Genomic DNA, 27,312 nt, shown 5'->3' with positions numbered 1-27,312 from the left:
AGAGAGAGAATATGCCCAGGACGAAATGTGTGTGAGAGATCATATCTCCCTCTAGTGATTGCAGCATACAAATTATACAAGGCCTAATATTAATAAATAAGCATGAAGGTTTCATAGCTTGCCACTCATAGGCATCATTTACTAATGTGTGTCTCTTATTTTTCATATCAAATGAAGATGCAAAGGATCTTTTCTTAAAAAAATCCAGTGTCAGGAAATTCACCGCCAGAGGCTCACTCTTGTTCTTTGAGTAGTGTCCTATGGGTGCTCTACTTCAGGTAGACATGCACCACTAGAGTTCTCGATCAGAGATTTTCAGTTAACCGTGTCCCCTGCATGCACCCTATACCTTCTTCTGCCAGATAGCGAAGTTATGTAGGGGGGCACAGGTAAATCACCTCAGTTCCTTCTCAACCATCTTGGCCAGAGATGGAGCCCTAGCGTGTCATCCTTGTGTGTGCCTCAGCTTTTCTAATATTTCTATAGTGGTTAAGATAGTTGCTATGATGTTGTCTAATTAAAATATAATCATTCACATCAATATTGCTAGCACTGCTATATAACTCCAGTGAATCTTATAAAGAGTGCAACGCATGGCCAGAAAGGGTTACTCCTCCTGCAAAATAATTAAGCCAGAGTCAGCCTGTAGAGACATGTTAAAAATGGTAATTAAGGCCATTCAATGCTAAATAGGCTAGAACTTTGAAATGCAAACCTATGTGTTAGAAGTGATACTAACTGCATATGTGTACTCATAAATGTCAGCCATGTAAACAGGCAGTTCCTGTCTGACACTATAGCTATGGATTCAAAGATCAAAAGGGAATTCATTTAGATGAATCTTGGGTGAAATAATGTCATTGTCTATATGTCTGTTTGAAGTTTGTGATAGGGCAATTTATTCATTAGGCAGTCTGTGTTAATTTGTATAACTAATTCTGGTAGTGTTTAGGAAGCAGGTGGTTACTTCAAAAGCCTATTGTTTACTCAGGATTATATGGTCAAGTGGCTGATAGAAAACCGTATAAAAGACCGTTGGGTCTTGATTTTGTTAACTCAGATCTGCTTAAGCTGCATCAGGGGAAGTTTGAGTCGCAAGATGAAATCCCAGTTAAACTGGTACACCCTGGATGTGCTATTGGACATTGGACTATAACCTATGGACTAAACTCTAAAAGAACTCTTTGCAACTACAGAGTTTACCATCTGCTATAACTCTGAACCTCAAGAATTGAACTCATGTCTGTATGTATATTGATTTTTTAACCATACTGTCTCTCTTTTATTTTTAAATAAATTTTAGTTTAGTTAAGAATTGGCTATAAGCGTCTATCTGGGTAAGATCTGGAATATTCATTAACCTGGGAGGTAAGGTGGCCGATCCTTTGGGATTGGTAGAACCTTTTCTTTTATACGATGAATAAGATTTTCATTAATCTTCATCATATCTGACTTGAGTAACAAGGTGGAGGCCTGAGGCTGGGTTACTTTTAAGGGAACTGTGTTTTGGACTTCTGAGTAACCAGTAAGGTATAACAAAAGCTGTTCAGTGCTGGCTTGGTAAATCTAAGTATTGAAATATCCACCAGCTTTGAGGATTGACTGTCATTCTTTGCAGTTCACCCTAATTGAGTGACCTCAGCTGGCTCCCCGCGGGACCCCAGTCACAGTTGCAATTGTTAGTGTAGTTACAGTTAGTTAGATAAGAAGTGAGAGGATTGTTTTACTCTTCTCTTTCCCCTTGTTTTACTCTTCTCTGTCCTCCAAAGCACTTGCAACCCTTCCCAGTTTGGTATTGTCTGCAAACTTTATAAGTATACTCTCTGTGCCATTATCTAAATCACTGATGAAGATATTGAACAGAACCGGACCCAGAACTAATCCTTGCAGGACCCCACTTAATTTGCCCTTCCACTTTGACTGTGAACCACTGATAACTACTCTCTGCCATGGTTTTCCAACCACTTATGCATCCACCTTATAGTACGTCCATCTAGATTGTATTTCCCTAGTTTGTTTATGAGAAGGTCACATGAGACTGTATCAAAAGCCTTACTAAAGTCAAGATATACCACATCTTCCACTTCTCCCCTATCCACAAAGCTTGTTCCCCAGTAAAAAAAAACCAAAAAAACTATTAGGTTGGTTTGACACGATTTGTTCTTGACAAATCCATGCTGATTGTTACTTATCATCTTATTATCTTCTGTGTGTCTGCAAATTGATTGTTTAAATTATTTGCTCCCTTATCTTTCCAGGTCCTGAAGGTAAGCTGACTTCTCCTCCAGTACTGGTGGGGCTGTTAAGTCCCTGAGCATGAAGGAGAGAGACAGCACCATAGAGCCTCAGTATCTTCTACCAGCAAGGATGGCACTTGGGACTCACACCATTGAGTTAGCCCAGCTATCAGTACCCAGGCATGCGGCACCCTAAACACTGAGCAAGCAATGGCACCAGACACCATCAGTGTATACTTTAGTACACCCACCATCAGCAGTGCTGTCACCTTCCAGGATCACGGCCTTGGCTTTGGTACCAACCCCATTTCAGTACCACAGGAGTTCAGATATACCAAGGATCTCTCAATAACAGATGAATGGGAGTCCACACTCATCGTGGGCACAGAGTATCTCTCAGTACCAAGACCCAGATCTCTGGACTACCATCCTCTGGTACTGCAGGACTCTTTCTGTGGGTGCTTCTCCTTTGGCTGAGATGGAGGAGGATGAAGGAGACTTCCAATCGGTCTCCTCTATTTGTGTTCAGATTTCTCCCACATATCCCTTCAGGAACCCATTCTCTGAATCATAGAGAAGACAGGGTACTGCATTGTAGACCAGGATCTTAGTTTCCATTTGCCGTTCTCTGTCAATAAAGCCATGACAGAGCAATTTTCCAAAGGATGCGCTGGTGCAACAGATGCTATGTTCTATCTCCACATCAAGATTGGCAGCTACCAAGGCAAGGGAAATGCTCAATGTTTTCCAGGGGTTCACCACTGGTAATTTGTGGGATAAGGGGGGCAACTTGTGCTTAGGCAGGCTGATGAAGCCCCTTAGTCTTCCCAATGTTGAGGGAAGACTGTGATTGGCGCCTGAGGAAAGATCTAGGGTGGATTGCAAGTCAGCCTCGCTGTGTGCGAGGATAGCACAGTCATCAGCACACTGAAGTCCTAGTAACCTTAGTTTTAGAATAAAGACACCACAGGTTGAAGAGCTGGTTGTCCATGTGAGACTCAATCCCAATTCCAAAGGAAAGGTGGTCACAAATAAGAATCAAAATCACGGCACGATAGATGGAAAAAAGGGTTCAGGCAATAACACAGCTCTGCTTCACGCCAGTATAGATGGTGAGCAGGTCCATCTCCAATTCATAACAGAGGACGGTGTCGGTCACCCCATCATGAAGTAGCCTGAGAACACGAATGAACTTCAGTGGACAACCGAACCTGGACAGTACCTTCCATAACACTTCACGATTGATGGAATCAAAGGCCTTAGCTATATCAATAAATGACAAACAATGGCTGGTGTTGTTCTTTACACTTCTCTTGAATCTCTTGTGTAACAAACATCATGTCGGTGGTGCCTCGAGATGGTCTGAAACCACATCGGGAGGGGTTCCAGACCATTATTCACATGACGTGCTGAATCGATTGGATACTCCACTCCCTGCCATTAGGATTGGTTTATTCAGAACAATGAAGAAATCCTAGCTCTTATTCATCTGAAGAGAAGTGCATTTTGTACTTGCAAAATGAACCCTCTAACCAGCAAAAATGAGAGACTTATCATCAGCTTAAAGGTGTAGTTCAAAGGAGGTTGTGTGACATCAAGAATCGCTGGTGGCAAGCAAAAGCCATAGAGATCCAGAACTTCACTAATCAACATGACGGGAAGTTTTTTTCAAGCAACAAAAGCCATCTATGGGCCAAGTTCAAATGGCACAACTCCTCTGCAATCCCAGGACAGCTCCACCCTTCTTAAGGACAGTGTAGCCCACAAGCAACATTGGAAGGAGCATTTTGAGACTCTGTTAAATGGAGAATCTGAAGTCTCAGCTGCCACCATCAAGTCCATTCTTCAGCATTCAATAACAGAACATCTTGATGACCCCCCATCTTCTGAAGAAGTTTGGTTTGCCATCATTCAACCTAGAAACAAGGTGCCAGGCCCAGATGGCATCTCCCTGGAGGTCTTCAAACCTGGTGGCATAGCACTTATGCAAAAACTTCATCAACTTCTTGTTAGAAGTTGGGTTAATGAGGAAATTCCACCCTACCTAAAGAATGCCAATATTGTGACTATTTTTAAGACAGGGGACAAGTCAATGTGCAGGAATTATTGAGGATTGCCCTCCTCTCCATTGCCAAGATCCTTGCTCGCATTCTTTTGAACCATCTCCTCCCTCTTGCTGAAGATGTTCTTTACACCCCCCGTGGAGTTGCACAGCTGTAAATGAGGCCTGAATTTGGACAACTGACCAAAGACTATGTTTCACTTTTTTTTTTTAAGTGATGGAGAGAGACATAAAATGATATGGTTTATTATGAAACATTTTAATACGCTTGTATGTGTTATATCAGAAATATTTTGCATACAGATATAACCCACTATATTAATAAAATTTGAAATCTGAACCACAGGTAAAGAAATTACTTAGATGTTGCTTGGGACAAATGCAACAGCTTTATTTTTACAGCACCTTTAAAAAAAAAAAACTGTTGCATTTAACTTCAGTTGAGGATGACCTTACGTAAATCAGATCAACCTATTCATATTTGGCACAAGAGGCTGAACCCCATTTTATTCCATTTCATGTGTTAAGAGACCTGCAAGTACCTTTTTGGATTAATGAAACAAATCTCTAAACTATGTAATCTGAGTCTATCTACGTCATCTACTATGTTTCTCTGTAGCACTCATCATTCTCATGTTTAAACACTAAATCAGTAGTATAATTTAATTTTTACTTTGGATGAAGGATGTCCCCTCTACATACCACTGCTTAGAATTTTACATTTGTAATTGGCATTGACTAAGTCCTTTTATTGTCTCAGATTAATACAGATGCCCCCCAGGTTACGCAAACCTGATTTACGCAAATCCGCACTTATGGAAAAAGTTCCGTAAGCTAGAAATAGTTTTTTGTTTTGGTTTGGTTTTTTGCATAATGGTCGGGTATACGTTTCCGACTTATGCAAAATTCGAGTTACGCAAAGTGTTCTGGAATGGAATGCTTGCGTAAGTCGGGGAGCATCTGTAATAAAAATGGTCCCTGGTTTTTTAAAAGGTGAAGAACTAGATTCGGATGGGGATATTCCTGATATTCAGGAAGTAATGATGTGTCTTATCATGCTTTATCTTTTTCTTCTAATACACCTTGCTTGGGTTTTTTCCCTTCTTTAGATTAACACCAAAAGGGACAATTATGATTATCTGAATGCCAAGAACTCTAACACTATACTTTTTGATAAATGCGAGCTGAAATAATGTCTTGTTCTCCTTTACCTTGGCTTTATGGCAAAATCTCTTGTGGACTTCCGTGCGCATAGGTTGAGCTATTCACTACTTTGTTGACACACTCACAGAAGCGTAACAGATTAGGAAAGCAAAATTTTCCTTTAGAGATGCTGTGCCAATTTTCCCCTTTAATGAACGTTTGTCTAAGTTGTTTGCAATTCTATTTTAATTACAGTTTCAATTAGTAAAACTGCCACTACTGAAGTAAGGCTTTCTGGTCTGTAACTCCCTGGATTACCTTTAGCACCCTTTTTAAAGGTAAATCCTGTAAGATTTGCTTCCCTCCAATCCTGCAGCATAATGGCCAATTTTAATGAGACCGGGTTGTGAATTTAATTCTGGAGTAATATTTTTAATATTACCAGACATTTTTTGAGAAGTGTTATAGCTATTAGTCCCCCAACTCTCCATGATGCTGTCTGTTCCCATCTAACGCTTGATGACAACCACCTCAAAAAGCTCCCACCTTCTACCTCATTCTTTGTCTAGATTGCTATCATTAAAGTATGCCCCTCTGGCAGGGATCAAATTAAATTCCGAAAGCGTGTTGAATAAAACAGACAAACGGAGGGGTAAAAAAGTCCATTCCTGCATTTGTTCTGGTGTCTGGGGGCAACCTAGTGGGTGCCTGGGGTGGTGAATGAACTGTCCCATTTTACAGATAAAGGCTGAAGATCTCATTGTTCTTCATATTCAGTGAATGATGGGTAAGGTGATCCATAAGAGACTGAGTGTGCCGGGAACCACGCTGAGTCATTATACTGCCTTTAACCGTCTCCCTCCAAAGTCTCCTTTATAAGTGAGATGATAGATTTAGAAAATAGAATTACTATTTATCTGCCACTTACGTTAAAACTACCTTGAGAAATTTCATTTCACACAGGGATAAGAGCGTCAGGTTTTACATAACCAACAAATGAGCACAGAGAAAGCTTTTTGCTAAGATCCAGAGTGTCACTTTTCAAGGGGTATAAACTGGAGGTGCAGAAAACTGAATTCTACCATTTAATTAGCAATCAGCAATGATCTGTCAGTCATAGCTACTGTAATTCATGAACTGTTAAGTCAAAGCAAAATGGCAAGTAATTAGACTGTATCCATTAGAGCTTTGCTAGCACTCACTCATACAGCTAGAGTTTTAATCTGAGGAAGAAATGGATGTGTGACACTCCTTAATATATTCAGCTTTTTAATTAGCAATCAGTGCTGATTTGTCAGCCATACCGACTGTAATGCACAAACCATTGAAACACAGAGAAAAGACACATTTTGGAAATCAATTATGCTTATATTTACATTCCCTCCAGGCTGAGACATTGCAGAAACTACCAAAATGCTATCTTTGCCATCACAGAGTAGCAGAAAGCATGTAGGAACTTGCAATCCAATATAGGCAATAAATCACTTACTGTTTAGGTAAAGATAGAGAATCTGAATATTCATGAAGGCAGTGATGCTGAGGTAGTTAGTATCTCCCAACAGTGGGAAATACACACCACCATTTTTAACTGTACACACAACAAATCCTCCAGGAGCACAGGTAACAGGATTTAGATTCTAGTCAATCCCAATTTAGAAGAATCTCTCAACAGATCAATACTGTGCTCAGCAGGCTGTACTTTTATGGAAGGAAAGGACGGAAATGAGCACCCACAAACCACCTTCCAAGACCTCAGATAGAAACAAGCTTTCCTCCAGCCCACAAAAGTAGACTGCAACCTCGCCCCTGACCCCACTAATTCCATCTTGAGCACTTGCCAGGGATTGTGAATTGGGGAAAGTGCATGAATTACTAAAAGACTGACGCATGATATTACTTCCCCAAAAGGGGGACACATGTTGCATCCTCAGTGCTCCCAGCCCCCCTCCCCCCCCCCAGAACAAAGGATTCACATATGACTGGCATTAAGTCAAAAGGCAGACCCTGCCCTAGCCCAGCTGGCAAAATACTTTTTTACATTATTAGCCATCCAGTGATTCTGAAAGACTAGAAATTTCAGTTACGGCTTCACCACCACCATCAACTCTGTCTCTGTATCACAACCATTGTTCCTCTTACCCACTTACATTTCTACTCCAGTTTACATACCCTTACTTATCGCTATTGATCACTTTGTTGAGTGGGGGAAGACAAGTGAAAAATGGTGAATTTTTTCACAAAAATAAATCAATGATCATGAAAATATTTTGAAAATTTTCAAAACAGGTCTAATGATCAACTAGACCATTCCAATCCAGCATCTATAGGCCACTGGTCTTGTCTCTTCACTCCTACTGGTTAGCACACTCTGCAGAAACCCATATCTTATCTCTTAGTTCACATATGTACTCCACATATATAAAGCCTCCCATATGTCCTATCTATGCTCAAAATATGAGAATACCTCACATCTTATACCCTTCACAAATGTATTATCAGCCTCCTCTTTCTTCGCTATCCGTCCTGTTCCCCTCTTTATACAATAATAAAAAAAACCAACCCACCTCTCAGTCATTATTCCTACATTATTAGAGGTGACTGCATCAGTTGTGGTTATACATAACCCTTATCTGAACATTACCAAGCTTAATTAATTACTGCTATGATCAGACAATTAAAGGCACTAAAACAGCACAAAACTAACAGGCTTTTGCACACACCATGGATAATTGTGTGCCTAACTAATTTGCACAAACAAATGTTCAGTTGTAAATGTATTCTGTGGCAACTGAAAATCCAGCCCTTAATCGCGCTAATGTTCCTATCTAAAAATGACTTGTTTGCCTAATGTTTGACATTTAATTTGTTTTTGTGGCATTCTGATTGCCCTTTTGGCTTCTATCAGTGGTAGAGGAGAGCAGTTTTCTGACTCTGAGCTTAAAACCAGTCTCAAGGCAAGGAACTTGACATCAATTTACTTCACAACTCCAACAGCTGCTGTGTAGAGTTGGCCAACATATCTAGCTCTGAACAGCTTTTCTTGTCTGTTTAAAAAAAAAAAAATCACTTGAGCTGGCCCTTATTTTGTCCTCAGCTGATGTCTGGCTTCTAGATGTAAACATCAGTTTCAAAAATAGTAACAAGAAAATAGTGTGAAATAGCTGCTATTTTATTGTAAAATACAGGTCAAGCAGTCTTCTCTGCACCAGACTCAAAAACAGGTACACTCCGGCAGTTCCAATCTCTCCACTTTTTCTCTTCAAACAAAGCATTGTGAAAGATGAATCATCTTAGTCCATAAATGCTTTAATAGCTTGCAGTGAAAGTATGTTTATTTCAAATGGTGAGGTATGAATTCTAAATAGGGATAGGTTTATGGCTGGCTGCGACCTTGGAGCTCTCCGATCTGATGTAAGGAAGCGTGCTCTTGCAATTCGGGCACTGGACAGGGACTCAGGAGGAAAGGGTTCAAGTCGAGCTGCCGCCCAGACTTCCCGGATGACCTTGAGCATGTCACTTCCTTTTCCTGTGCTTTAGTTTCCCCATCTGTAAAACAGGAGCAATAATCTTCCATGTTTTGTCAGTCTTGGCTATTGACAATGGAAGCTTTGAGGGCACTGATCACTGGGCACTACTGTAACTTTTATTATAATAAATCTCTTTAGCTTAAGCATGGCCATGGCATTCTGTTATGTATTAACTATGATCTATAGTAATGATATCTCTAAATCAGGGTGAGGCAGTTAGCAAAAGGGACTTGAAAGAGATGTACATACGCACTGGGAGAGAAACATGAGGCTGATACCCAAAATTGTTGAAGGTGTGGAGAACATTCACCTTGATACTAGCTATGTAACTATTTAGTAGTGCAGATTGTAAGGGCATGGCTACACTTGCGAGTTAGAGCGCATTAAATCAGCCCCGTGCGCTCTAACTCACAACGCGTCCACACTTGCAAGGCACGTAGAGTGCACTGACTCTGTGGCTGGAGCGCTCTTGGTACTCCACCTCCGTGAGAGGCATAATGCTTGGTGCGCCATGGCTGGAGCGCCGCGGCGCCAGTGTGGACGCCCTGGCCTGTTAATGCGCTCTGATTGGCCTCCAGAAGTGTCCCACAATGCCTGTTCTAGCCACTCTGATCATCACTTTGAACTCTACTGGCCTGCCCTCAGGTGACCAACCATCGGACCCGCCCTTTCAATTCTCTGGGAATTTTGAAAATCCCTTTCCTGTTTGCTCAGCCAGGTGTGGAGTGCTCTCAGCGCATCTTTCCAGGTGACCATGCCTCCACGCACCAGGCGATCCCCAGTATGGAGCAATGGCAAGTTGCTGGAACTCATCAGTGTTTGGGGGGAGGAAGTTGTCCAGTCCCAGCTAAGCTCCAGCCATAGGAATTACGATACCTTCGGGCAGATATCAAGGGACATGATGGAAAGGGGCCATGACCAGGACGCATTGCAGTGAAGGGTTAAAGTGAAGGAGCTGCAGCATGCCTACCGCAAAGCCCGCGAGGCAAATTGCCACTCCAGTGCTGCCCCCGCGACCTGCCATTTCTACAAAGAGCTGGACGCAACACTGGGGGGCGACTCCACCTCCACTCCGGGGACCACCATGGACACTTCAGAGCCCAGTTCAACAAGGCAGGCGGGGGAGGAGGAGGAAAGCGGGAGCAAGGGTACTGAGGAGGAGGAAGACACCCCGGCATCCCTAGATGCATGCAGCCAGGAGCTGTTCTCAAGCCAGGAGGAAGGTAGCCAGTCACAACAGCCGGTGCTTGGGGAAGGACAAACACCAGAGAAGGTGCCCGGTAAGCAGCTTTTATTTTGGGAAGGAAGTTATTCAGTGCGGGCTCCTGGGGCAAGGAGGGTTAGGGTTGAATGCATGCCTAGATGCAGAATAGGGAGTTGATGTGCTCTCTCACATCGCGGTAATCGGCCTCAGTGATCTCTTCAAAGGTCTCAGCCAGAAGCTGTGCAATGCGCTTACATAGGTTCCTTGGGAGCGCTACTGTACTTCTTGTCCCAGTCAGGCTAACATGTCCACGCAACTGTGCTGTGAGGGGCGGAGAGAACCATTGCTGCATACAGGCAAGCTGCATATGAGCCAGGGCGGAAGCCGCATTGTAGTAGAAGACCCTCCCTTGCTTCCCAGGTCACCCTCAGCAGCGAGATATCTTCCAGGACGAACTCCTGTGGAAAATGTGAGGACAATGTTCAGTATAGGGGCCCCCTGCAGCTGTTGGCTCTCCCCAAGGCACAGAACCCCAGAGGAGTACGGCCGTGAAACAATCAGTCCCCCTCGACCCTGTACTTACTCACCATTTTGGGGCTCCTATGGGTTATGTGCGCTCGCTTTGGGACAGGCAAATTCTGCTATTGTTAGACTGTGCTTATCTTTAAGAACGGGCGAATCATTGCTCTGACTGGTGTGAACAATGCTGCCTCTGTTAAGTGTTGCATTTTGCCTTTACAGATGCAACCTTGAGATCTCAGCCGTCCGTGTTATCACCGACCGAAAGACTTCAAAGAATTAGGAAGAGGCCACTTAAAAGCAAAGAAGTCATGCAGTAGTCCCTTAATGAAAATCAAAAAGCGCAGGAGTGGAGGGAGAGTGAAAGGAGGATCCGCCAGCAGAACGCGGAGTGCCGGCAACAAAGCGCGGAGCGGCTGATAAGCATTATGGAGCGCCAAGAGGACTCGATCCAGGCGCTCGTAGCCATGCAGGCGGAGCACTACCACGCCCGCCGCCCCCCCACTGCAGCCCTTGTCCCCAAACTCTTTCCCTTGTGCCTCCATGTCACCTCCAACCCACTTTCCCCAACATCTGGGTTCTTATCGCCACAAGCTGCCAACAACACCTGTAGCTTCACCACCCAGCCCTGAAAACTACGACCCTTACCCACTGCACGCAACCCCCATCACCATGCAGTATAGCCATCCTGAAGTGCAGCACTGATTGCACAGCACTCCAGACAGGAAGCTGAGTATGAGAACAGGACATACGCAAATCTGTGATTGAACCGTTCCCCACCCCACCCGCTTGCCCTTTCTGTTTCACAAGCAATTGTGTTTCTTTTCAATAAATGAATTTTATTTTAAATAAACGGCTTTTTTGGCTTTGAAAACATTCATTATTATTGCATTAAGTAAAAGATACCGTAGCCCAGGAAAGCAACAGGCACTGCAAGTCAGTGTAGCAAACACAGATTCCTACTAACATTGGAACCACTGCACATCACTCCCGTGCAGAGCACCAAACATTACTGGTGGCTTTCAGCCTCAAATTGCTCCCTCAAGGCATCCCTAATCCTTGCAGCCCCGCGCTGGGCCCCTCTAATAGCCCTGCTCTCTGGCTGTTCAAAATCAGCCTCCAGGTGTTGAACCTCCGAAGTCCATGCCTGAGTGAAGCTTTCACCCTTCCCTTCACAAATGTTATGGAGGGTACAGCACGGGGATATAACCATGGGGATGTTGTCATCGGCCAGGTCCAGCTTCCCATACAGACAGCGCTAGAGGCCCTTTAAACGGCCAAAAGCATACTCCACAGTTATTCTGCACCAACTCAGCCTGTTGTGAACCGCTCCTTGCTGCCGTCGAGGCTCCCTGTGTAGGGTTTCATGAGCCACGGCATTAAATGGTAAGCGAGGTCTCCAAGGATCACAACGGGCATTTCGATTTCCACTACGGTGATCTTCTGGTCTGGGAAAAAAGTCCCGGCTTGCAGCTTCCTGAACAGGCCTGTGTTCCAAAAGATGCGTGCGTCATGCACCTTTCCGGGCCAGCCTGCGTGAATGTCAATGAAACGCCCACGGTGATCCACAAGCACCTAGAGAACCATAGAGAAATACCCCTTCCGATTAATGTACTCTGAGGCTAGGTGAACTGGTGCCAGAATTGGAATATGCATCCCATCTATCGTCCCTCCGCAGTTAGGGAAACCCATTTGTGCAAAGCCAGCCACAACGTCATGCATGTTACCCAGAGTCTCGGTTCTTCTGAGCAGGATGCAATTAATGGCCCTGCAAACTTGCATCAACATGATTCCAACGGTCGACTTTCCCACTCCAAACTGGTTAGTGACCGATCAGTAGCTGTCTGGAGTTGCCAGCTTCCAGATTGCAATAGCCACCTGCTTCTCCACCAGCAGGGCAGCTCTCAATCTCATGTCCTTGCGTCGCAGAATGGGGGCGAGCTCCTCACACAGTCCCATGAAAGTGGCTTTTCTCATCCAAAAGTTCTGCAGCCACTGCTCGTCATCCCAGACTTGCAGGACGATGTGATCCCACCACTCAGTGCTTGTTTCCCGAGCCCAAAAGCAGCGTTCCACGGTGGTGAGCATGTCTGTGAATGCCACAAGCAATCTCATGTCATATGCGTTACGCGAGTCGATATCATGGTCGGACTCATCACTGTCAGTTTGTAGCTTAAGGAGTAACTCGACTGCCAAACGTGACATGCTGGCGAGACCCATCAGCATATTCCTCAGCACTTCAGGATCCACTCCCGCAGACCGAAAGGGAAGACAGAGCACGCAGCACAAAAAACGTTGAAAGATGGCACCAAATATGGACAGAAGCACAAGGATTGCTAGGATGCGAAGCGATGCATCACGGGGCTTTGGGACAGGACCCAGAATGCCCCGCACTCCCCGCCCCCTTCCCACAAGCCACAGCGCCAGAATGGGAAGAAGTGCTCTGTGGGATAGCTGCCCATAATGCACCACTCCCAATGCCGCTGCAAGTGCCGCAAATGTGGCCATGCCGGTGCGCTTGCAGCTGACAGTGTGGACACACTGCAGCGCTTTCCGAGGGCTGGTTTAACTCACAGCGCTGTACATCTGCGAGTGTAGCCATGCCCTAAGTGTGGGATGGACAGCAGTGCAGGGTTCCAAGGAACGTTATGTCCCCACCTAAACTAATCTGAGTAGGAATCCTTTCCTGGGGAGATTGTTATTGCCTTTTCATTTCCTGGTTTGAGACAATAGGTGAAGGGCGATGCTCCTCTACACGGTCACAGAAATCCAAATCCTAGCCCCCTTGAATCAGTGGCAAAATGACTGCAGGCTGCAGCAGGAGCAGGAATTACCCCAAAGAGATCAGATTTCTTCCAGTTACAGTTATTTTCCAATAACTGCCAGTACAAGTCATCGTAATCTCCTATTCTTTAAGAGCTTCTAATTTTGTACATCCACTGACAAGACGGATTGCTGAGTTTATGGAACAAGTTCTTTATTTTCTATAAGTCATCTTCAGATTGCTTTCACTTAGGGAGAGCTGAACCCTCCCTTGCCTGCTGAATATTCACTGGGCTGCTCTTTTGCCATGGCACAAGTGAAAGTGAAGCAGGCTTTAAAGAAGTGCCTGCTGCTACTGTTCTTTCCACACTGACCCCCGGTCCCCCGAAAAATTGGAGAGGGCATTCCTATATACTACTGTGGCTGAAACCTGGGGATTTTTTTAAACCACATTTGAAGAGGAAAAAAAGCTTACAAATTACCAGGGGACAGCCAGATTTGTAATATGGGGGTGCACCTAAGAATCCCAGGCCTGGACCCCTTTGTACCAAGGACTGAACGAAAATAGGTTGTAAACTCTTTGAGACAGGAACAAAAGTAATTTAAAGATAAAGAACTATTAAATATCCTGTGTTCTACAGCAGTGGTTTTCAAGCATTTTTCATTTGCGGACCCCTGAAAATTTTCAAATAGAGATGCAGACCTCTTTGGAAATCTTAGTCTACAGACCCCCAGGACATCCATGGCCCACAGGTTGAAAACCACCATTTTACAGGATACCTTATACCTAAGAGGCTAAACTATTATTTATTTATGGAGAGAAGGTAACAGCAGTGACTCTACAAGCCCTAAGATGTTAGTCTACACTTACAACACTATAGTGCAGTCACTACCTCTGCCAGAGAGTGGGATTCTCCCAGGAGCAGAGTCCACTTCCCCTAGAGGCAGTAGCAACCCAGCACTATCTACACGGGGACTCTGTTTAACTGTGCAGCTCAAGGGTGTGGATTTTTCACACCCCTGACTGAGAGTTAAACTGACCAGGTCTTTCCTACAGTAGTTTACGGTTCTTTCCAGTGGGAACTACCCCTTTCATCCATTCTTTCATTCCTCCAACCAGTCAGCAAATAAAGCAGACCTCCATCTGGAGTGGAGGTGAAGTGGTTGTGAAGGGTAGCTGGTTCTGTGAACTATGGCTTTTTCCAGTCCTGCCCATTCTACTATGAGCAAATGAGTGTTGATAGTAGTTCTTTGGTGCATGTAATTTTGGTCCACTCCCACTATTTCCCAAATGGTTTCCCCTTGCTCAGGTAGTCACACACAAGGTGTGCTTTGATCAAATTGCACAATTTACTGGGTGTTAGGACAGTTTGACCTGTTCCCTGTCAGGAGCAGCGACAGGGTTGACAGTTGATTGACTGAAAAGCTAGGTAGTATCATTGATTGATGACTATTGCTTCTATTATGATGTTAGTCCCTTTGAATGTCCTCCTAACGCTCCCTGTTCATTATCTGACGGTACTGCACTGTTTGTTACACCCACTTGTTACATCCAGCCTTGGATTATAAAAATCTTTGGTCAGGAAACATTTTTCATGTGGTTGTATGATGCCTAACACAATGGAATTTGGATCTCGAACTATTACCTGACACAAATAGTCACCCATTTGTGCGGTTGGGAAACATTGAGTTTAGTGAAACAGCAGAGCCATAATAACCTACAAGACTAATGCAGTTTGTTAGTTATACTATTCACCTGTTGTGGAACTGCATAAGTCTCTAGTATTTTAACCCCCCTCCCCTTTTTTTTTTTTTTTTTTTTTAAATAAGAGTTCCCTCCTCTTAGTTCCCCATTCTGGCTCTCTTAGGGGCAATACTAAAAGCAGAATAAGGGCTTTTGACACTAGCCTGAGATTTATAATGGCAGGTGCTCTTAGCAATTCAGGGAACAAACATGCCCTGAATTAACTGCTGCTCAAGTCTGCCACTACAATGCAGTCACAAAGCAGCACACCATGCCACGCAGTACAGTCTCTGCACTTTAGCACCTCATTTGAATAGGGAGGTCTCAGCCCTTGTGCAGACCTACTGCAAAACCTCTAATTGCTAAATTCAGCCCCGCCCTCTATGGCAGATTTGCCTAGTTACACAGAAAGGCACCCCAAAAAAAAAGCAGGGGGAAGAGAAGGACTGGGGATGTTGTCCCCACTCTCACCCTTCCTCTTAATAGAAACTTTGGCCTGTTGACGTGAACAGAACTAGAACCTCCATTTGAAAACATTGAAGAGATTTAAATTTGTAATTAAATGTCAAGGAAAAAGTCTTTTTTGGGAATGGGTACGTCAGTAACAGGACTTCCTCCCCTCCCCCCCCAGCACAACATGATTGTCTGCACCTGGTCTACTCCAGCGCTTATATCATTGGTAGCAGTAAAGCACTGAAAGTGAGGAATTAAGCATGTACCCATTTCCCAAGCTACCTGAGGGCAGATGATGTTGGTTCAGGCCCTTTGCCACACAGAGTGCACAATTTAGCTCTATGCAGGAGCTCTGGGGTATCCATTTGACCTTTTGCAACACAATTTATAAAATCCAGTGATGGCTGCCCCATCCAGGTGCACTGACCATTAAGTGAGATTACATTGTTTCTTGAGAGCATACCACTGAATCCTTGCCTCTCTGACGAAGAAAGATAAAGTATGAAAGTCCAAATATTTTTTTAAGTGGCAAAATAATAGAATGAAATGAACCAGTGTGCTAAAGTCCAAAAATGTGATATTATCTTCCTGAGTGTAGACTTGTAGGTAAACAAGATGGAGTACCTAGCCTGTAATTCTAATTTTGTACTCATAGTTCAACTTTCCCTTCTTGCCAGCTTTTCCATCTTGGTGCATAAGTAGTACAGAAGGTGACCGGACGGTATTAAGTAGAATTTCCAAGCCTTAACTTCCAACTATAGTTTAGTGTTAAACTAGGTCTTGCGTAAAACTAACCCACAGCCTCATTTGTACAATGGTACTGTTTAATTCCTAGTTCTTAAATTTGGAGTTTTCAGAAACAAGCTTCCCTCCCACACCCTACTTGACAGAAAGCCTGCTGAAGAATTTTGCTTTCAGTTAAGGACTTACAACATCAAGTGTTCACTGCACAAAATGGTTGATTACAGCTACCTCTTACACACACCTGCTCCGTGCTCTCTATAGAATGCCCCATTTAAAAACAAGAAAGTAGGCACCTTCTGCTCCAATTCAAACCTCAAAAGCAATTTAAAATGCAACCTCTTAGGTAGAATGCATAGCAGTAGTCTAACCCTGAAGAAAAAGGTATGGACAAAACTAGCAAGATCTGTATCTGAAAGATAAGGCTCAACACTGTCTGGCCAGGAAAGGGATATTAAAATGTCTCTGTTCAGTTGATGGATTTGATGTTATTGTTGCAGCCCCAAACTAGTGCTGAAAATAGTTTAAAAGAACTTAGCTTAGAAATTAATGCCTAAGGTATGTTAATCATATTTGAAGAGGTGTACATGAACTGCAAGTTACATCAGCTTTGTTCCTTAACCTTTTTTGAATGATGGACTCAAACATTACAAGCAGAATGTTCTCAAATTCCCCTCCCCTCTCCCACCACACAAAGTTGGCAACTTGTAAGCTCTTCCCCAGCCAAATTCAGATAGGCAAGCAGAGAAGTCAAGACCAGTCAGAAGGAAAAAGAAAGTGTCCTGTTTATGATCTATTAGTACACTAGGTGTCCATTATCAGCTACAGATACTTCAGGAAAGTGCTTTAGGTAGTATCAGAGAGTCTGCTTCAGAGCAGAAGCTAGACAGGAGAATCCAACTGGATGGGAGAGAGAGGAAATCTTCAGTATTAGGAATTAGAGCATGAAATGAACAAGGAGAGATCAACTGCAGACTGGTCATGCTAAAGCCTGAGAAACATGGCCTGAGATGCAATAGGCTTGCTACCCATTTGTGCCAAATTATGGAGTAGAAAACTAAAGGAAAGAAAAGAGCAAACAAGACAAGCCACCAGTAAAGGAAAGATGAGCCTCTACTTCTAGGTTTTACACTTCAGACCACAAAAACCCCACTTAGGCTGTTTACAGCAGTCCTTTCAGTTTCCTAGCAGCTTTTTACCTTCACTTCAACCCTTGGGCCAGCTCTAAACAATGAGAGCAGTTATGTAACCAAAAAAAATACTAAAAAAAAAAAAAATCTATATTTGTAAGTTGCAGTTACAACAAAGATTGTACTACAGTACTTATATGAGGAGAATTGATAAATACTATTTCTTTTGTTTATCATTTTTACAGTGCAAATATTTGTAAGCAAAAATGTAATTGAAATGAAAGTATATAACACAGAATACAATATATATGAAAATGTAGAAAACATCCAAAAATATTTAATAAATTTCAATTGGTATTCTATTGTTTAACAGTGCAATTAAAACAGCAATTCTTTTTTTTTTTAAATCGCAATTAATTTTGTTTTTAAATTGGGTGAGTTGACTGCAATTAATTGACAGCCCTACTCTTAACCAGACACTGCTAGAGTGAGGTTTAAAAAAAAAAAAAATTTAAGTCTGCACTCTATGGTAGGGAGTAATTCTAGTCAGTGGATAGATTCCATGGCCAAATTACAGAATAATGGACCATGCTGATCCAGAAAGATAGGTCTTGACAGACTGCAGTTACAAGAGGGCCAAGTACAGTGTACAAAGAGTGGCAGAGTTTTGGTCTGTTCTGGTAGAAGATTAGTTAGGCCTTGAAGGGGGGGGCTTTAATCCAGCTCCATTTGAGGTTTGAACCTACAGAGTATCCAATTTATTTTACTTTGACTCTTGCCTTCACAAAATGTAAAAGACTTGCTAAAGAAAAACGGGGGGGGGGGGGGGGGCATTGGTTTCCTGAACATTATACATATAATTTTTTTTGTTGTGGGAATGGCAGAACTAACTGAGCTAGTCAGCATGCCTTTGCTTTATTTCCATTGGTACACTGGAACCCTATTGATTACAGTCAGTTTGGGGCTTCTCACATAAAAGTCTAAGACTCATGTCATCATAGCTGAGAAATAATAGTTGACAATGTTGATAGCAGCATGTGTTATAACCACATACAGAATAGATCTACAACTATACAATACAAAGCTGTAATTCCATCAAGGCATTCTTGTGACAAATTGTATTAGAACACAGCTAGTAATCTCTCACTCAGAAAGATCTATACATAAATATCGTGTGACCTTGTCTCTTGATTGGCCTTTGTGATGATGGTAGACCAGGTGCCAGCTCTCACCAGGGCTTTAGGCACCAGATGAGCACTGACAAATTCATAGCTGGAAACCAGACCAGCTCACCTGTACATTAGTCTTATTCAAGAGAGATGTTAGACTCGTAAGGATTCATTTAGTCTCTATAAAAAATGATTGTATGCATTAATCTTATTTAGAATGTCTGAATCTCATGCTATAAAGGTAATACTTAAGTTTTGTTCTATAGCTGTGAAAATGCCTGCTCTGAATTTATGAACCCAGGCAGGAGGAATGGTTCCCCACTCATCAAGGACTATCAAGACTCAATGGGCCATCATGCAACGTCATGATACAAAGACTGGGCTGATGGTCCTCTTACAGCCGTGAAGGTGCTACGTGCAAGAAAGCTCATCCCATCACCTTGAATTTTGGAAGAAGGAAATAAAAATAGCAGATAAAGAATTTCTCTCCTTTTGCTGTTTGGACTTTCACAGGGCTGGAGTGAGGAAACAAAAGCAGAGAGATTCCCCAGTTAACCTGGTTTAGCCTTAAAAGGCATTCAATGCTGACAGTCTATGCTTCCAAAAAGTGACAGATGTAACTAACTCATTTGTTTAAATATGTTGCCTGCTTTAAACTGTAAAAAACTCATTAATTTTTCTTAGTGAATAAATCCTTAGTTTACTATAGGATTGGCTACAAGCATTGCCTTCGGTGAGACATCTACGGTACAAATTAACATGGGGTAAGTGACTGGTCTCTTGGGATTGGGATCAACCTGAATATTTTGAGATCTTTGGGGTAAGATTAGTTTATCACTAAGTCCTGCTTGTCTGGGAGGTAAGACAGACTGGAATGCCCAAGGGGACTGTCTAGGACTCCATGGTAAGATAATTATAGTGCTTCAGGAGTTCACATTTGTTACTAGTTTGGTGAAATCTAATTTTAGAACATGCAACCAGTTTGGGGTGTCTATCATGTTTTTTGACAGTCTGCCCTGAGGTTGGCACTCATGGTGATGAACCATTCCAGACAGCATGACACCCTTATACTGCTTTGTCCTGTGTGTTAGTTTTAAGTGAAAACAAGGGCCCAATACAACAAGGGACTCAAGTGAATGGGATAAAAGTGCTCAGGACCTAGCAAGAGAAAGCTCATTGTTTGGAATTTTGCAGTTTACTGGAAAGTTAAAGCATTATATTTCTGATACCAGTAATGTAGTGTTAGCAGCAATTAGCTTACGATGAAATACACTGAAAGATAATATTATTACAGTCTAAGGAAGAATCAATCTCCATCCATCCATCCTACAGCTAGCTTTCAGAGCATGTTTCTGTACTTTAGGGATTTTCCTCTTGGAAGGTATAGCTACTTTTTCTTCAAACACAGGAACCCAAAGATAGTCATATTGTCAGAAAATGTGCAACACACTGATAGAACAGTATCCACGGTAGTAAATCCTCACAAGGAATTTCACAGGAACCTTGTTGGGTATATGTATATTAATTTACTGGGCTGCCACTATATTACTATGATTCACTAAACAAGCTTCTAGACTAGCTCCTGATGCAGTAATGCTCTTGACAGACTCATTGGACTTTTCTGAAAAGTCTGTTTAGTACAACAGTAAGCAATGTTGTTTTAAACAGTTTATTTACATGATTTATATTGGCAAAAAACCTATCTTAAAAATACAGAAGTAACAGGCTGACATCTTCAAAAGCAGCACTAATTACATATAACAGAAAAAGTAGCATTTTCTGGTTAAAGGGAATCTTAGAGTTGGAAATGCCACACATGACACACAGTCAATTAGTTCAAAGTTATTAAGTGCAGAAATATACACAGTTGGACAATTCCTGAGACAGTATTGGATATACAGAATGAAAACGTGATTATTTTTAAATGTACAGCTTGCAAAGAAAAAAAAAATACATAAAGACTAAATATAGCAAAGATTTAGAAAAAGGTTTTGGAAATTATACACCAAAAACCTGCAAGTAAAAATATTAGTGTTAGAAATTGAAACCAGGTCCACAATTTCAGCTTTGCACTGGGAGGAGCCTGTGCACGAATAAGCTATATATAAAAAGTAGTTAAACAAGGTTCTGGAGACAGTTTTAAAAATAGTCTCAACTCAAAGGCTATAAATACAATTTAAGTACAGTGATGTTTTTCCTTGGACTGCCACATCCAAAAAGTGTTAGTTTTAATTCGCTATCAGATCAAGTTACTTTTGGTGGCTAAGCCAGTTATAGGATTTGGATGTATTGGATTAGAAAAGGATGCACAGAAAATATGAAGGACCATATGCAGTAGACCACTCAAAGTACATTCATGCACAAACACGCTAGATCTTCTAGAATACCCAGAAAAAGCAGCTGTATAACAGGTCAACTGTGATACTTTAAAGGGCATATCTTAAACTATTTCAGTTTAGTCAATGGTCCATGCATTAGCTTTTAAGAGGAGTACAGAGCCAATTGATGAAGTTAAGCAACCTCTTCTAGATTAACTGAAGAACATAATCCAGTGGATGACTCAAGAAGAGACTTCTTAATTTCAGCATTTAACACCAAAACAGTTTATTGCATAAAGGAGACAATTTGTTGAAAGAAAGTGTTTACATTACGCCGGTGAGGAAATGGATTGTTCAAAAGAATACATTATTTCTAAGCCTAGATCAAGTTTTTCCACTTGTTTGCTTGACCAGGTCATCTGCTTCAGTACTAATCAAAGAGTCCCTACCAGTTAGCAAGATGTTAGGTAACTAAGTTAGGCAACTAAGTGACAATGACTAAAGTACCATTAATGTCAGTAACAGGTCATCTGAACAGCCAGTTGCTTGTCAGTCATTACAGTATAGTAGTTCATTTTAAGCCTACTTCATATCAAGTGGGTTGTTGATCGACTTAAGGTATGACTCCTCTTTGCAAACATTGAGGGAAGGTTGACCAAGGAAGGAGAAGAGATACCCTGGTAGAGGGGAAAAAAAAAAAATTGTTAATATGATCAAGGTATCAGTCTCAGTGTTGTAGTCATACCTCTCAACATTTCAAGACCCAAAATAACGGGGACACAGTGGGTCCAGTTTCTTCAATAGAGGTAGTCTGCTAACCCCTAATTTTAAGGATTGGCATTTTCAAGTTTTGGATAACAAACTTGGTGGGTAAGACACATGGATAAATTCATTATAGAAAATGAAGATTTCCCCTATAACAAAACTGTTGAGAGGTATGCACAGAACTAGGAGACCTTCTGAATAATTCTTAATAAAGCAAACATATCTAACCCACATCCCTGTGCAGTTCATGCTTTTACAACAGCATAGTATCTCCTTCCAAGTTTTCAAATGCAGAACATGTTATAACACAGTTTGCTATATTAGCAAATCTTGAAAGATTGAGATGAACTTCCTCTAGCTACATAACCACTTAAACTTGTTCTGCTCTTACCATATTTTCAAGATTCCTCAAAAACTACTGATTTGACCCTTACAGAGACTTTGGTATAAAAAAGCCACAAAAATTGTAACTTTATTTTGATAGTTTATTACTGAATAGTCTTAGCCTATGTATGTCTGTATATGATTGAAAACTAGACAAAAGGCTTGCTATTCTGATGTTGTGAACAAGTCTCAGCAAAACTGATCATCAGTGGATTTTAAGGTGATCTGCAGGCTTAGCAGTTTGTTGCTAAGCAAAAGTTGAAACTAAAATTAATATAAGAATAGTTGTAAGAGCTGCTTTAAGAGCTAAAAAATTTTCTTTACAACCTCAGAAGTTTAATTTCACTTGAAGTGATAAGTGATAGTACTATAATTGTGCTTTAGTTGTTGATCTAGAAGAGAAACATGTTCTTATGAAGGTTTTTAGCAGAGGATGATAATTGCAACACTCACGGTTTAAGACTCATGAAAGTCTCAACAGTTGTACTCTAGAATTCTTCCATACTTGCAATCAGAGGCAATAGACTCCATGCTGAATCCAGAATTTCATGTGTCAAATTTTGACTTCAGTATGAAGACTCGCCCATATTTACATTAAATGTGTAAATATAAAGAGGCACTTCAATGCCATCGTAGGGCAAACATGGTTAAAAAACTTGGAAAGAAATCCAAAACCCCTCGAGACCAGTGATGTCAATCCCATTTCCAAAGAATTTAAATTCCCCATTTCAAACCCAGCTAGTTAACAGAAGAAATATTAAGTAGCCTAATGGGAACTGAGATGTGCACCAAGACAGACCAAGGAAAACCCAGCACCCGTTAGAAACATTTGACGGATTCTTTAATCTTTTAGTAGTTGTGCTACATAGGAGAATCTTTAGGAAGCTCACTTTATACAATGTGGGCATTAAAGATCAGGGTTTGACGACGGGACTGTTCTCAACACCACTCCAGTCATCTCCTACATCACAAGTGGTAGTAATGACAGGAATGGGACATGGTCTGGCCAACGAGTGGCCATTTAACCTTTCAGGGCTGGAAAGAGTTTTTCCTTCTCTGGCATGTGAAGGACGGCTAGTTGTAGAGTCAGGACAGAGCACAGGTCGAGACCTGGAACTTTGAGAGCTCCCATCAACAGAATTGGAGCGCTGAACACTAACGACATGTTTGACAGATCCATTTAGGCTGTATGTAGAAGAGGAACGAGCAATCTACAAATAGGAAGGGGGGGTGAAGAGTTAGTGCAGACACTGCATAAATTCACTGGTTACTCTTATTGTGCCTTATTTCCAATGCCATTTCTCTAAGTAATAAATAAATAGATACAATGAATTGTACATACTGATGGCCAGGATATTATCTAGACAAAACACTTCACCTAAACAATTCCTTTGAACCTCTTTGTAAGAAGCTTAGTGGGCTCTTATGTTCTGCGAATTTTAAAACTTACTCAATATCTTCAACAGATTAATTTCGCAGGAACAGCAGCAAGATCATGCCATAGCACTTTAAACAGGTTCAATAATGCATACAAGCAAGATCAGTACTCTTTCTGCAATAGTTTGCTTCTAGTGGAGATTGTATTAATGGTCTTAAATTGAAGTAATGACAAATTCACAAGTCATTTTCCCCATCCAAACGATGCTCTTGGGTACACATTATCAGTGCTATTGTGCGTTAGGCCATTGAAACGCCTACATGAAGCGCTGCTTTGACCGGGTATCCCAGGTGTCTATATCATCTGTCACAGCAATATACAAAACAAAATTTCAGACAATTGAATCAACTTTATAAAAGTGTTATATGTAACTTGAAGAGCTAGGATCCAGAATACAATCCCATGGCGGAATTAGAGGGCTGCCTGCTGGAACGAAAAATCACTGGGGTAATTATTGCAAATCCCTAGGCAAGTAGCAAGTCTGGAGTAGCTTTACCTCCTGGGGGAAGTTGCATGTGCTAATTTAACTCTATACGGTTTTCTGTTTTATTAGTCAGGGTCTCAAAGTGATTACCCTAACATAGTGGGGAAAAGTCACTTTCACCTGATCAGTGACACTGACCAAGAGGGCCAAATCCTGAAGGACTTAGAGAAATGAAATATGGGTGACTATTTGGTAAGTCAAGACTAGCATGTGAGGGGTTTTTAAGATATGTACTCTTTTGATCTGAACAAACTCTTTGCTTTGACACTGTCATTGCCCCAGAGAGCAAGCAGAACTGCAGGTGCTCAATGAAAAACTCAGACATGATGAGATAATCTGTGAATTGAAGGAGGAATTACATTCTAGATCTAGATAAAGAGTTGCGGGACTCCAACCAAGAAAAGTCTCAGGGCCCTAGCAGTCATCTAGAGGGTGGGTGTCCTCAAGGAGGCCACAAAGAGGTGAGAGATGTAGTTACCTTGAAAACTGTGAAAATTGCCATTTAGCCCCACCCAAATGCAACACTTGATTTCATAACGGATTTAGCTGCAGGTTGGATTATTTTTAAACCACAGCTGCCCTTTTCCTAAGCACAGGATGGATGCCATGCTGTCAACTTGTATGTTTGGTAGTTTACTATTTGGAAGAGCATCAAGAGATTTTGAATTCATCTTGATAATGCACAGAAAATAAAGGGATTCAACCAATCCCTGGTAGTTCTGCGGACGTGTTTAAGGGTAATGCTCAACTATGTAAGGACATAGGAGGTAGAGAAAATGCATGACTGGAATGCAACTATTTTTATGAGATGCAAACTGTACCAGAATGAGGATAGCCAGAGATACAATAGCAAGAGGGGAGGAGGAATAAAAATTAAATCTGTAAGTGATTTTTTCGGGAAGGGGGATGCTCACAGCATAAGTCCAACTTCTAATTAATGGGAGGTAGGATGCAACTATCCCTGTGGCAATTTATTCCTTAGTTACCTTCTGCTGAGCTTTTACCAGTTTCCTCTGAAGCAGCAATTTCTGGCTACTGTTAGACACAGGATACTGCACTAGGTTGACCACTGATCGGATTCAGAATGTTAGTTCATATGCTCCCATCCTTAACTCAAGCAGCAGAGAGAAGCAATACTTTGATTGGGTTGATTATCAATGGGCCATTAGCATGCACATTATACTTTATTACCCCTATTCCACAGGGGATACCCTGAAAGGCAACTATAGGAGAAGAACACAATGAGAGTTACAAGGGAAATTTTCAACAAGTTACAGATCTAAGAGCAGGTATTATAACATTAAATTCTGAGTAAATTGTGTTTAGTTTATTTTCAATCCTACCAAGTCCCATCTGTTATAGTCAATTGTGCTGGCAACTTGAGTGTCTACTGCTATAGTTCTTAAACTACAGCAGAGAAAAGAGTAGCAGTATGTGTTATTTTAGACACTGAAGACTGAGATCCTCTCCCCTCCCCAAACCTATGACACACTGAGTATCCTTTGGGGGGGGGGGGGGGGGGGGCGTTGGGCTGTAGTTTCTTGGCTCCCCACCCCCATTTAGAGTCCATGAGCATAGAAGTTAATGAGGTAAGACAGCACAGGATGTCTGTTTTTATGGGAAATTTACCCATTCAAAGTTACACGAACCAGTTGTATACTTCATCATAGGATAGCTTCAGAAATTATTTCATTTCGGGTTGTGCTAGGAGTTTCTCATCTTGCCATGACAGGGCACGATCACTCTTAAAAGGTGGTCACTTTTGGAATCTGCATAGTGCATTCTCGCTCCTTGTTTCCCATGCTACAGCAGAGTTTTCTGCATTTTCAGACTAATAGGACATCTTAAGTGACTTTACTCAGACCAGAATATAAATGGAGGTTTTTTAAAAAAAGTATAGACAAGTGTTGCATATGCATTGCGGACCCTGTTTAATAAGAGGTTGCCATGTAAGAATACGTTCTGTGCACCAAAATGAATACAGTCAGCTTTATCAAAATTAAGGTTATGCCATTTAGACTGTACAGCCAAGTCACTTACTGCTAATGAGGATGTACTGGTCAGGCGGCTGCCCAAGTATCTTTCACTAGATGAGCAGGGACTCCTTCCTTCTACTGTATTGTGTGCCATTAAAGCCCTTCGAAGAGCTCTTTTGGGTGTTTTGGAGAAAGAGAATGCTCTTGTAACCTGCAGAGTTTGACAAGAGTTGTTACATACATTGTCTTAGCGTGAGATCATTAGCATCTAACATGCATTCACATTTTGATTTGCTGTGGAATTACATTAACAGTCTAGAGACCTTGCAATGAGAGACCATGTCCTACAGTGCTTTCTATACACCATCTTAGAGGTCTGTTTTAGTAGTCAACCTGTGCATGCTCTTTTCAATCCCTGCCCCTTCAGCTGAATACTACATGTGGTCTGGACACCATGAGTTGAATTAGCACAGACTCTTCATTTTACGTAGCTCACAGAACAGTCACATTGAAACTCTGCAGCACAACTGATCTCATGGAATTTCCTTTAATGTATAAAAAGTAAAGGCAAATTTTTTGGATGCATTTACAATCCTGCAATTAAAAACAAAAACAACAAAAAACCCAATTTCATTTTCTCCTCCTAATCAGTTTATATATATATATATATATATATATATATATACACACACACACACACACACACACCCCCCTTTGGCAGCACTGGCAGAAATACCAACATAAATTTCTTGACTACACTGGCCCTAGTAGGTTTTGGTGTGACTAAGAAGGTTCACATATCAGGTAAATTACTTAGCAAGCAGGGAATTAAACACTTACCTTTTTTGATGTTTTCTTTATTGCCCTGGATGCCCTACTCAACGTACTGTCCACATCTTTCGTATTTATGTCAACTGAATCAGGATCAGTAGTGTAAATAAGGTTTTCCTACAGACAGGCAGAACTATAAGAACAGGTGCACAAATCCACCAGGATTTTTCCAACACATCTTTGAGTACACTCAAAAATTTGAGTTTAATCTTCTAAAATCTAATTATTTATCAATTCCTGTTTGAAGATCCCTAAATTTCACTGGAGAAGGGATAGCGAATGTAGCTGTACTTAATCTTGCAGCTGCTATTTGGATTTACTCGATTTACTGAAGCTAGCTACTAGAAAGTCTCTTGTAGGAGACCTTAGCCCCATTTTCAAAATCAGGGCAGACCAAAGCAAACCAAGTGGGTCAAATCTGAAA

At 41.7% G+C, this 27,312-nt stretch overlaps 1 protein-coding gene across 6 annotated transcripts in view; it reads right to left on the bottom strand.

Moving 5' to 3' along the window:
• Positions 1-20,347: 20,347 nt before the first annotated feature.
• The window catches only part of ECT2 (epithelial cell transforming 2), a 49,633-nt gene continuing 42,668 nt past the window's right edge, over positions 20,348-27,312 (bottom strand). For 3 of the 6 annotated variants that reach the window (XM_024221310.2, XM_024221322.2, XM_024221327.1), the window contains 3 exons: positions 26,898-27,005; positions 26,122-26,268; positions 21,596-23,370 (listed from right to left, as the gene is read on the bottom strand). In XM_024221310.2, coding sequence (XP_024077078.1) covers positions 23,074-23,370; positions 26,122-26,268; positions 26,898-27,005 — 552 coding nt within the window. In that variant the 3' untranslated portion in view covers positions 21,596-23,073. Of the gene's footprint in view, positions 23,371-26,121; positions 26,269-26,897; positions 27,006-27,312 lie in introns of all 6 variants that reach the window. The other 3 variants (XM_024221331.2, XM_024221338.2, XM_024221319.2) reach the window with 2 other exon arrangements.

Source organism: Terrapene carolina, unplaced genomic scaffold (genome assembly GCF_002925995.2).
Source record: "Terrapene carolina triunguis isolate 2854851 unplaced genomic scaffold, T_m_triunguis-2.0 Scaffold88, whole genome shotgun sequence".
Taxonomy (NCBI): domain Eukaryota; kingdom Metazoa; phylum Chordata; order Testudines; family Emydidae; genus Terrapene; species Terrapene triunguis.
This window is presented reverse-complemented; position numbering and strand designations above follow the sequence as displayed.